We start from the raw sequence: 13,180 nt of genomic DNA on the forward strand, positions 1-13,180 counted from the left end.
CGCGATCGAACCTCGGCAGCCTTTGGCCCACTCTCCTAGGGTTCCAGCAGGAACGGGGCTCTGGGTTTGATTCCATGTGAACTTGGACGCCTTTTAACTGGTCTTATGCCTCGTGAGCACAGTACAGTCAGCATGGGTTTGAAGGAATGACCCTTGAAGTGGGTGCAAGCCACATTGATTCGTCGCGAGAAACAACAGACTCTCGTATACTTTCCCTCGACAAGAGCCTCGCGTCATGGATCGTGGCAAGACCCTGTCGAGATCCTCTCACTCCACCCTGGATAACTGAATGCTTTGTTACTGGCTCACTAATGATTATGATCTTGGCAACGCTCGGACCAGGAGTGGATTATGGATCATGGATCACAGGCCTTATCGGACACGACCTGCCTTATCATCCCCTGTCGGCGGACCAGCTCTTCCTTCGGGCAGACTAGCTAGGCGGTTAGGATTTGATCCTTCATTCAAGCTGAAGACTCGCTTAATGTAAGCTCACGAGTACGATGACTCCAGGAACTTGTATCTGTTCTATTCCTTCAGTAGCGACTGTTGAACGGCCATTCAACTGGGGCGCAATGTTGAGGTCACCCGTGAAAGCTGGCTTTTCTGGTTTGTATACTGTACGTGGTCATGTCAGCAGTCTCACAGCTCACGGCGCTGATGCACAGTACACCATCCCAGCACTTCCTGTCCACGCACTCATCTGAGGTAGGCGAAACAAGTAGTTATACCACCAAGCAGCTGAGTTATACAACGAGATGAATGATCAAGACGAAACGGTTTAGATAGTTAATCAAGCGCTACTAAGTTAACTAGTTTACATTAAGACAAACTGAGGGTAGATTCCTCAGCATCCACGATCCAGTCACAATCTCAATGCGCACCCAAGCAAATACATATCCCATAGGCTGTCTACTATGAGACTATGTGACTATTGCTGGACCCTCCGGTCATCGATCATCTTTTTAGATACTGTTGGTGGCAGGATATGATAAACAGAGATGAGTACCGAATCTTTTCCCTGGCCGACACAGCTAGACAGCAGCTAAGCCGAGCTTCAGGACAGCCGCTACCCACCACGGGGTTAATGCTACACTGATATTCTTCAAAGGTCCCCACCATCTAGTATACTGATTCGCAAAGCAATGTCGTTGTTATCAGGCGCGAATCTAGGCTCAAGCTGCAACCGAAAGCAGATACGTCATGCTTGCACGGTTCTTCGTCATAGACTCCAAGCTACTTGACTGCACCATAACCTGATCGATCAAGATAAGAATCGCAATTTCCAGCCGGCAAGCTTAATCTTCAAAATGACCCCTGCAACTCCACCATGCCTTAGGACGCAGATTTCCTGAGCCCACCAGGCCTCCTGGTCGACGATGACTTCTGCTTAAAGCTGGCCACATTTCGCACGCTGGCCGAAGTCATCCAGGCGACGGAGAGCCTACCAAGTGACGATGATTCCCTTCAGCAGTACGCTGGCTTCTCGGACAATGGCTATCAGATTGTATGAACCAAGATGTTCTCCTGACACCTGCGGCAATCTGCGTGTTGAGCTTTGCTAACACATCTCAACAGCTATACAGTAAACTGGGCCCAATCGCAGACGAGTTTATGACGGTATGGGACTGCGATTGTTAAGCAGATATTGCTTTCTGCTCATCATCTCTTCTACCGACCCTTGTTGTTACGGATATTGTGTGTGTGTGTGTGTGTGTTGCTTCCACTGACAAGCCTCTATCCCAGGTCCGACAAGTCGCCGCCAATCTTTATGTATGTTCTTCCGGTTATATATCCAGTTCGTGATAAAATCCTCATGACATCTACCACGAAACCAGGGACAATACGAGTACACAGGCTACGTGTGTGACAGCGCCCTGGCTCTTTGCTCCACCGCATCTGATGATTATGGTGTGTATGACCGACACAAAATCCTCGTCGCTCTCTTTGCTCCCACTCCTTCATTTCTCCCCCGTCCTCCCTGTGCCTTTCTCTCGGAAACCCACCGCACCTCCTCACCATCTAATCCTTCGTCCCAGGCTTTGTTAAAAGAAAGGAAACAATAAAAAACAGACAAAATCTTCACCGACTTCGAAGCCATGCGGCAGGACCCCACCAACGACGACCTCCGCGACCACGTCCAGCAGGAGGTGTCCGACCGGCTCAACGTCGTACAGATTCTCTGCGACCAGACCAACAGCTGGAGCGCCAATCTGAATACCTACACCCAGCAGGCGGCCGACTGCCAGACTGCCGTGCAGCAGCTAGCTCTGCCATTCCAGGGCTCCACGCTGCAGGACCAACTGACAGCCGAGGATATTGTTTTCCGCAACTTGTTTTCCGCGACCAGAAGGCAATGAATGGCAGTCACAAAGCCTAGTTACTTAGTTTGACTGGAATATACGAACCCTTCATAAGCGGAAGTACCACGAGCCTGCTTTCTGGTGATGGGACTACCATCTGCGAAGCAAGGTTGGCTGGCTCCAATTATCGTGACGCTGCTGGTGAAAACCTGACAGAGCCCGAACTCACTTTAGGGCCTTTTCTCCCGTAGATGTAAGAACATCTCGCTACCCGGTGTCCGAATGCATTCTCTGTTGGGGCGTCCGAAGCCTGTTATCGCACCACCTCAGCCCCTGATTCTCACAGCTAAGGTCGACGGTGATGGATCTTCGCAGGACGATTCCCTCAACCTTGCCTCTGCCTCCAGAACAGCCATACACCCGCTACGCAGAGCTTGAACGTGGCCGCAATCCACAATGCCGCCTGCATGCCGCCGGCGCTGAGACTCAACCACCCGCCGCAGATGGCACCGACCACATATTATACCGCACCGCATACGCGCCGGTTTCTCTCGGCATTTTTCAGTGGCGAACGAAGCAGATGCGGGTCGGAGGCGATATCGAAGTACACGCTCGTCAGCACGACGATCGGAATGTCGCTGAAGCCCAGGAAGCGAGTCGCGGCCAGACAGCCTGCCGACTGGAACGCCAAGAGCGCGATCGGGATGAGCTCGAGAAAGAGAGGACCACCCGTCAGCGAGGTCGCCGCAGCGGTATGAGGAATGAGGTCTGCTGCGACGAGAGCGCTGGCGATGATGATGAGAGGGGCTTGAACCAGGAACGAGAGACTGGCCGCGGGGTCGGAGGGAGGGGTTGCTGCTGTACTGCACGGTGGGCGGGCTGGATCCGCCGTCGCAGATGGTAGAACTGGGCCCGACAGAGCGGACAGCTGGTGTCGTGGTTGCAGAGCCAGGGGTCGATGCACGGCTGATGGAATCTGTGCTCGCACGGTAGCTGGTGGTAGACCGTTGTGCAATTCAGGGGCTCTAAGCATATGATGCATGTGTCGGGGTCTGTAGAGTCGCTAGTTAGCTAGCTCTCAGATTATAGTCTTCGACCAGGCCGGTGGCTCACCTGTAGGGTCCTGGACTCCTTGATGAAGAGGGAGACGGTGCACATCGACCTCGTAGAAGACGGGCCACATCCTATCGGGTAACATTGGCAGGCGTGGGTGGAGAGTCTGGTATCGAAGGTAGTGTGTACCTGGCCGCTGGCTGGAAGCAGTAGCAGCAGCACCCACGCAAGTGTCAAAGTGCCCTGATTCATTGACGGACTGCGTACAAACCTGGACTATGTGACGTGGGTTGGTGGGAAAGGCTTAGGGCTGCGGATAGCCCGGCTAGAACGCTAAACGCGGATGTCATTAATGTCCTCCTATATGGTCCTAATTAGATATCCCATATTTTTGACAGACTGGTGACTAAATAAAACATCTGTAGGCTCATGACAGTGTGGTCTGAGCGGTTGGTTCAAACCTGTAATGCCTCGACCACCTCGCGATAAGTCCAAAATGCACATCGAGCGGCCAGGTCCTCCTATCCGCCCAGGATGACATTTCTGCCCGCTGAGTGGGGTACTGCTCGGTCCGGTTTGACTCATCGTAGGGATGCCCAGACGAAGAGGGAATAGAACCGTTGGTGAATCCCGTCCACGCAGCAATCGTCCCAATGCCATGCGACGGAGACCCAAATGCTGCAGAGGCCGCGCAACTGCCGCTTATTTCTGAGAAAACGAGGCTTTCGGCCGCCGTGGCGTACGGGGCGTATCGCTCTGCGCCTGGTTGAAGACGTAGGGAATCTCGCTGAAGTGCGAGACCCCGAGGTAGGAGCTTTTGGCGGCCGCGTACCAGGATCGGAAGACCGTTTGGTTGAGGGCGAACAGATAATTCGCGGTGCTGGGCACGTTGGCGTGCCACGCGGTCATATGCGCGCTGGAAGGGTGCTTCTTCTGCCCGAACTCTGTGACCCGTGATCTGAAGACCGACTCCGGTTGCGCCGTCGCTCTCGCCGACAATGGTGACTTGGTCCGGGTCGCCGCCGAGCCCGGTGATGTGCTTCTGCACCCAGTCGAGGACCAGTCGCTGGCCGCGAGCGCGGGAGAGGAAGCAAGCCTAAAGATCCCGACGCAGTATATCATGGCAAAGTAGATGATAACGAAGCCCTTCTGGTCAGCGCCGGTCACGAGACCTGTCAGGTCGTAGGCTGAGTCGTAGATCTGCCCGAATGAGTCCCCTACCCCATAGATCCAAACCATGACGGAAAGCGTTGGGGAAGGAAAGGGTGTTGGCTGGTCGGTCAACTCAGAGAGTAAGGAGAGCGTGAAGAGAGATGGATTCCAGCTATCTGAGCACCTATCTAAACTGCCGGCTAAGGCAGTAAGCTGTCTAGCTAATAGAAGATCAGATATTCTATATACTCCCTTAGCTCGCCGTAAGGCCTAAATACTCTAAAGCTATTTAAACTATATAAAATTATTATAATAAAAAAAACAGACTATTTTCTTAGTATTAAAATACCGGAATAATTATATAAAATAGGATTAATAAATACTACCGGTAGAATAATTATAAAAAATATAAATAGTTTTCCACACGGTAATACTATTAAATATATAAAAATAATATAAATACTATTTAAATTATTTATTTGAATAAATATTTAAATTATTTAAAATCTGCTGTAAAAAACAGCTTAGTAAGACTATTTATAAGATTCTTTTTTATATTAATATATTAAAAATCTATTTTACTATTTTAATATATATTTTTTATATAGAATAATCTAATATTAATTTATTATATCGATTTTAGAATTATAAATATATAAATAAGACTAATTAGCGTGTGTCGGCGTTGGTGGCCTGGAATCACCGGATCACATGACAGCCGGAAGTAAAAACACTATATAGCAATAGCTAGTTTCTCTTCTATAATAATTAATATATTCAACTAATAAAATTTATATTATCTTAGCCTCTAGTTCTTTAAATATATTCTTCTATAGATTATAAGCCCGGCTCGGACTAAAATATTAATTTAATTATTTTTATACTAATCTATACTTTTGTTAGTAGAAAAAATATTACTAAAATATATTAATTATAATTAAAAATAACTGCTGCTGTATTCAGCTGGTTTTATTTTTCTAATATACTTAAAAAGACTATTAGATTTTATTTTAAATCCTGCTTGACTAAGGCTTAGGCCTGTACTTTTTTTTAATCTGGTTTAAGCTTAATTTTAGTGAAAGTCTGCGCCTGCTATAATATTACTAGTCTTAGATTAATAATCTTAAAGATTTATTAATATTTTAAGTCTATAATTTATATTATCTTTATTAGTAGATAATATACAATGTTATATATATATATACTGTATTTTATAGCTTGTTTTATAACTTCTTATATTAAATAGTTATCCAGTAGACTACTATACCGGACTGCTGTTATTTATTTTTATAATTTTAGTTACAGATAAATAAATAGTATATATAATTCAACTTTTAAGATATTAATAGATACTATTTAGAAGACTAAAAGAATATAAATTAGAATTACTTACTACAGTATTATAAAAAGCTATAGATATATTTTATTATATAACAAATTATATTATATAGTTAATATATAGTTTATAGCAGGTATAATATATGCCTAATAAAACTAGTATATTTACTTTAGTTAAAAATATTAGAGTCTATTTAAAATAATAATTTTTTTAATTACTTACTTGATATAGCAGATAGCTTAATAACTGTAGATTAATTAATAAAAAATATATTTTTTTTATATAAATAATATATAAAGTATAATATACTTTTAATTATAGTATAATAATATTATCTAGATCTAGCTTATCTACTCGATCTATTTAATCTAATTAATCTATTTAATTTGTTTAAGTTATTTAATTTATTTAATCTGTTTAACCTGCTTAATCTCTTTTTTTATAGTTCTAAAAAGTATACTATACTTTAAAAAAGATATTTATAAAATCTAGTATAAGAAATATAAATCTAATATTAAATAAATTAATAAGATTATACTACTTTTTATACTATTCAGAATAATAATTATAATAATAAAAAAATTTAAAAAACTAGATTTTAGTTTCTATCTAAGTATATATAATATTTGAAGACTTAGAGAAAGCTAATTTTTTTATTTTTAATAATAATTTATTTTTTAAATTATCTTTAAAATTAATTATATTCTTATTCTTATTAATATAAAAGATAATAATTATTTTTTTTAATTTTTATTTTTTAAATATAAAAATAATTAAATGCGGATTAAGATTATTGAAAATATTCTAATATTTTTTATTAATAATAAAATAATAAATATGTATCTAAAATATTATTATTTTAATTATATTAGAATAAAAACAGCTTTAGCAATAGTAGTAGATATTTTAAAAATTATTAAATAAATATTTAATACTAATATTATTAATAATAACTAAAAGAAAATTTCTAGCTATTAAATAAAGAATACAAAACTAATAATAATAAAACTTCTAGTAAGTAAGAATTTTGATATATTTTATAATATTTAGAATAATATTAATTTAATTAAAAATATTATAATAAATTATATATTTTTAATATATAAATATATCTTAAGTTTTTGAAATATCTCAGCTGCCGGTAAGAATCTTTAATATTTAGAAATATTATAAAAAGTTTTATCTAGATCTAATAATAATCCAGAAATAGTTAATAATATATTAATAACTAGATTTTAACTATAATCAAAATAGAATATTTTTTTAAATATAGTTTAGTACTTAAAATACTAATTTATATTATTATCTAATTAAATATTTTTTTTTAATTTTTTAAGCTTTAATATCGGGTTTAAGAATAATTATAATTATATAAATATAGATTTTTATCTGATAGATATAATAATGATATTATTAAAGCTTTTAATATATATTTTATAAGTTTTTAAAAATCTTTTTTTAAAGTACTTGCTTTCTTACTAGTTAGTTAATTAAATAATACAAATAATTTAAAAAATATTATAAATATTATAAATCTTATAAATAGTAGGCCTACTATTCTTAGATATATATATATAAAAAAAAGAATATATAAATTTAAAAAAATACTTTATCTATTTTTATTTAATTATAATAGAATAAATATAATTAATATTATTATAATTATAGTACTAAATAAAACTATTAATTACTTAATAAAAATTAAATATCTAGTAAATTATAAAATAAATTAAGTTTCAGCAAGTTTTATAATTAAAAAGAAATAATAAATTAAATCTAATTTAAGTTATTAAGTAAGCTAAAACTTTTTATAATATTAAAAACTTATATTTATAAATTATATAATCTTCTAGATATATAATTAAAAATTAATATTATTGATTATTATTATAATAATTTTTAGAATCTGTTTATAAAGAATTGATTTAGATCGTCTTGATTATAGTAAAAGTTTTTTATATTAATCTTTTATAAATAGTTTCTAAAATATATCTTTTTAAAATTATTTAAAATATTAAAAAAAGCTTTAAAACTTTTATTATAATTTTTTTATAAATATTTAACAGTATTATTTAAAGTTTTAATCTAAAGTTTCTGTAGAAAGATATTAATTATAAGCTGAATTATATAAGTAAAATAAAATATATAATACTAGTTTTAAATAATTATTATAAAATTAGAATTAAATAACATATTATAAAACTAAATATTTTAGTTAAGCTAAGTCCGGGATTTAGATAATATTATATTAAATATTAAACTATTATTATTAGTATTATTATTCATTATATTTAACAACTGATAAAATAGATTATATTTATATAAAACTAATAGAATAATTATAACTAGAATTTTATTAGTATAAAATCTAGATATTAGTTAGAAGTTTAGTAGAACTTTATAATAATCTATATCTTTTATTAAAAAATATCTAATTAAAATAAGAAATATTTTCTAATTAGAACTAGTCCAGCAGTTTATTATAATTAATATTTATTTAATATTTAAAAATTTTAATAACAGCTGTATATATATATTTTTTAATAATTTTAAAAAATATTTTTTAATCTGTAATTAATCAAAAAAACTTAATTCTAGTAAAAAAATAAAGCTGTAAGATTAATTATCTATTTAAATTAATTATATTTAATAATTCGAAATAGTAGGCGACAGATAATTATAAAATATAAAACTTAATTCTAAAAGTTCTATTTATTATAAAGTATAAAAGCCTATAAAGAATAATAATTAAAAAACTTTATATTAAAAGAATAAATAAATATTTATAATAGCTTTTTATTTAGTATCTAATTAATTATTTATTTAGATATTATTAATAGTTTTTGTTATAATTCTTATAAAAATAGTAGTTTATAAAATTAGTTTCTAAGTTTTTAATTCCCGGATATTATAAAATATAAAGATAGATAATATAATAAATATAAAAAATTCTATTAGAAAATAATATATCTTTTTAAAAATTATTTAATATTTTTAGTATTTCTTTTTAATTAAAGTAAAATAATAGTTTTTAAGCTTATATATAAGCTTTAAAAAAAATCATCTTTTACTATTAATTTTAAAAAATAAAATATTTTTTTAATAATTAGATATAAAATAATCTTTCGATTTCTTATAACATATATAATTTCAAGATTTAAGAAAAAAAAATCTAATTTAAAAAGCTTATCTTAATTTAAATATTATTATAATTTATAAGTATCTAAAAAATAAAAAAAAAGACTTAATAATATTTTCTTAAAATAAGCTAAATAATTATAATTAACTTATAATTCTAAGACTATTCTGCAAATAATAAATAAAGAAAAAAAGAGTAGAAAATTTTATAAAAACAGTTTGTTTTATTTCAAGATATATTTTTATATAAATATAATTAATTATATTTTAAATACAGCTAAAGCGCCTGCTGTATTTTATTTATTTTAATTAATTAGATTAATTAGATTAGTCAGATTATTCTAATATTTATAGAAAAAATTTAAAAAAAGCTTATATAAAATTTTTTATTAAAAATATAGTATCTATAAGAACTATTTAAATAATTAAAAACTAATCTATTTAGTACTAAAATACAAGAATTTTTTAAAAAAAAAAGAAAAAAAATATAAAAAGACTTCGGAATATATATTATTATTATATAAAAAGTTCGGTTATATTAAATAAAATAAATAAAATAAATAAAATAAGATTAATATAGTTAATAACAGATCTTTAGAATACTTGGAGTTAAAAAAATTAAATAAATTAGAAAGATTAACTAGATAAAAAGAATAATAAGATTAACTAGATTAAAAGAACAAAAATCAACGAAATTAAAAGAATAAAAATAGTAAACTCATCTTATAATATCTAATATTTAATAAAATAATCATTAGAATATCTAGTTGCTGAAAAAGATTATATAAATAATATTATATAAGTTTTTCTTTAAATTTAATTTATTATATAGATAATTCAGCTCTTTTAAATAGAAATAAGAATATAATAAACTATCTAAGCTAAAACAAGAAGAAAAATAATAAAATAAAAATAATATATTTATTTTTAGTAGTCTAATTATTAGTAAATATATAAACTTTTCTAATATTATATATTATAATTAAAATATACAGCTTAAATCAAGCTATAATCATAGATTTTTATATATATTCTTTATTATAAAAACTATAATTTTATAAAAAGCTAAAATTTATTAATATTATTACGATTTTCTAATTAATATTTTAAAATAAAAATAAAAGAAATATTAATATCTCTTTTAATTATTTTTTTCTGATTTGAAAAGCTTGGTTCTATATATTTTTAAATAATAATTAAAATAGTTAGATTAATAATTATTTAATCTAGATATATTTTAACTGTGCTAAAATCTAAATAAATATAATAAATAGATTTTAATACTAAAAATAATTAAAATAATTAATTATTTCTTTTTTAGCTATATTATAGTTAAATATAAAAACTTTTTTAATCTGGTTATAACCTGGCGGTTACATATAAAAATTCCAATTAACCTGATCTAACCTGGCTGTTAGCCACTCTAGTTATACCGGTATAATTTTAGTATAACTTTTATTTTAAAAAAAGACACTTTGTTAAGATTATAATTTATATAATATAGTTAGTTGTAATAATCTTTATATATAGATTTTCAAAAAATTCCGACGAATCTTTTAATAAGTTTTTAGTTTACTATAGTATTTAGTATAGTTTTTTTTATTTATTGAATTAATTATATTCTTCTGCTTATACCAGAGCTTTGCTAAAATTATTTAAAAATCTTTTTAGTTTTATTCTTTTTATTTTATTATATTTATCCGGTTTAAAGTTTTTTGTTATATATTAAAATTTTTAAATATTTTATTTATTATTATAAGTATATTTTTAAGTTATATTATCTTAGTATTTTAGAATTTAATCTAAAAAAGTATCTACTATACTATCTATTTATATAATTAATTATAAATATAAAAAACTTATTCCGGCCCGGTAAGATAGTAATTTTTGTTAATTATAAATTTTATATATATATTTAGTTTAAATAGTATATAATTGTATTTATTTCTTTTATGAAATAGTTCTATATTAAAATATTAAAAATAGGATCTGTAGTTTGGCTTATATAATTATTATAAAAGATTTTTTTCTGGTTTACTATTAATAGTAGAAGTTATATTATAATTTTATAATTTATTTATCTACTTTTTAAAAGCTAGTTTTTATTTTATTATTTTTATATAGAAACTAATTAGCTTCTGTAAAAAAAGTTATATATTATTATATATAACTATAAATACTATAATCAGCTATAATTCTTTCTAATTTATTTATTCTATTATTCTAATAATTCTTTTAGTTTTATTTTATTTTATTTATATATCTAGTCGGGCTCTATCTAGGGCTTTTTAATAAACTATTTCTAATATTACAGAATAAATAGATTGTGCTAATTAAAATATTTTTTAAAAATAAAAAAAATAACTAAAAAGCTATTTTAATTTTTTATATAAAATCTTTTTAAGTATATGCTAAGCTAGCGCTAGTTTAGTATATAGTATGCAAGGCCTCAGGTATTAACTAATACCTGAAGCTAAGCTCTATATCAGGGCCTTGGTCCCATAACATTAAAGTCTATAAATATTATATATTATAAAATCTTAGTAACTATATCAGCTGCCGTCTACTTTAGTTTTTAAAATATTTTTAGTATTATAATTTAGTATAACTTTAATAAAATATATATATGCGGATAAAGGAATGTTGGATGAAATACTATTTGATAGAGATGTGCTTTGTACAGCTACTTTAGTTAAACTTCAAGATTCTTAGTAAGCATAATTGTGGATCGATTGTCCGTGTCTTATACAGTAGGCTTAGTAAATAATTCAAATTAGATCTTACAAACTGAATAGACATAATCCTTTACAATATCACGCCGGTGCTAAAGAATAGAGCTCTAGACTCCATCGAAACACTAAGTATAATAGTTCTTGTCTTAACTTTTTATTCGTAATTAGTAGAATAGTGCTTCTTTTAGATTATTTCTCTATTTATTTTAAAATCTCCATCTAACTTTACTACTTCTGAGATTCTTAATTTTATAATAATTATAATATTTAATAAAATCAGAATATTCTCTTGGCAACTGCAAGAATCTATTATTTATTGATTCTTATTATACTTTTTCTATATAATTATTATTTTGGCAGAATTTGGTATACAATAACTATAGTTATAACCTATAATATATACTTATAGAGTAGTATTATCCTATAAATAGCTAAAATAATATTATATATAAACTATAAATAGAATATACCAACAGAAAGATTTTAAATAGAAATTTTACTATAAATAATAATAATTATAATTTTTTAGAAGAGATTGCTAGTATCTAATAAAGCCGCTAAAGCTTAATAAATAATTAATTACTTAGAAATAATCATAATAGCAGATATATTTTTAGAATTCTGATTACTTATCTAAAAGCTTAATCTTATAGCTATATTAAACTATAATAATAGCCTAAGCTGTAATAGAATAGCTGTAAATAAAATATTTATAAAAATTTAATATAATATTATAACTTTAGTAAAAAATATTATTTTTAAACGAGCTTTAGTAGATAAATATTGTAGTTTTATTATATTTTTATAAACTAATAATTAAGTCGAGCCTGAGATTTAAGTCGAGGTAATTATATTTATATATATAAAAACTGAAGAGCCGGAGGTGGTATATGCTATCGACGATGTTTTTATACTTGTACACGCTGGGAATAGTATTAAGTTATACAAATCAGCTTAAGTATATACTAGCTACAGAGATCTTTTTTTCTTATAATAACAAAGATAGCAGATTAGTATATTTAAAGTTCTTAATATAGGTAATATATTTAGCGGAATTATTCTATCAGATAATACTAGCTTAAGTCTAGTAATACTTAGAGCTTTTGCGGTATAGCTTATAGTAGTATATAATCTAATTATAGCTAAAAATATTATTATTAATATTAGATAAATTACTAGCTTTTTATATTTATAGTTAATAATAAATTCTTTATCTTAAGTAAGATCTTAATATTAATATATAAAATATATAGCTAGCTATCTGTTAGTTAAGAAACTAAATAAAAATACTGGTTTTTATACTAGAAAACTATTCTGTATATTAACTAATATATTTTAAGACTAAGTAACTATATATAAAATAGTCTCTAAAATACCCTTAAAAATTTTTAAAAATATAAAATATTTATTTATTACTTGCTTGTTTGGATATTTGTTTTTAGTAAGTGTTAGGAACTACTTGA

At 29.7% G+C, this 13,180-nt stretch overlaps 3 protein-coding genes across 3 annotated transcripts; 1 reads left to right on the forward strand and 2 right to left on the reverse strand.

The window, feature by feature from the left end:
- Positions 1-1,339: 1,339 nt before the first annotated feature.
- Positions 1,340-2,360, forward strand: BO95DRAFT_354122 (uncharacterized protein; the record flags this gene model as incomplete). The annotated part of the gene is made up of 4 exons (XM_025582201.1): positions 1,340-1,507; positions 1,747-1,773; positions 1,839-1,911; positions 2,074-2,360. Coding segments are annotated over 4 exons (555 nt in total), but the record flags the coding sequence as incomplete, so codon positions are not given.
- A 463-nt stretch (positions 2,361-2,823) lies between these two features.
- Positions 2,824-3,608, reverse strand: BO95DRAFT_506618 (uncharacterized protein; the record flags this gene model as incomplete). The annotated part of the gene is made up of 3 exons (XM_025591201.1): positions 2,824-3,355; positions 3,417-3,487; positions 3,546-3,608. The coding sequence occupies 3 exons, from the start codon at positions 3,606-3,608 to the stop codon at positions 2,824-2,826; spliced, it is 666 nt and encodes a 221-aa protein (XP_025446088.1).
- Positions 3,609-4,058: 450 nt separating this feature from the next.
- Positions 4,059-4,595, reverse strand: BO95DRAFT_459960 (uncharacterized protein; the record flags this gene model as incomplete). Its single annotated transcript, XM_025588696.1, has 1 exon — positions 4,059-4,595. The coding sequence occupies one exon, from the start codon at positions 4,593-4,595 to the stop codon at positions 4,059-4,061; it is 537 nt and encodes a 178-aa protein (XP_025446089.1).
- Between the last annotated feature and the right edge of the window lie 8,585 nt (positions 4,596-13,180).

The sequence above is a fragment of the Aspergillus brunneoviolaceus genome (assembly GCF_003184695.1).
Source record: "Aspergillus brunneoviolaceus CBS 621.78 unplaced genomic scaffold BO95scaffold_8, whole genome shotgun sequence".
NCBI classification, from domain to species: domain Eukaryota; kingdom Fungi; phylum Ascomycota; class Eurotiomycetes; order Eurotiales; family Aspergillaceae; genus Aspergillus; species Aspergillus brunneoviolaceus.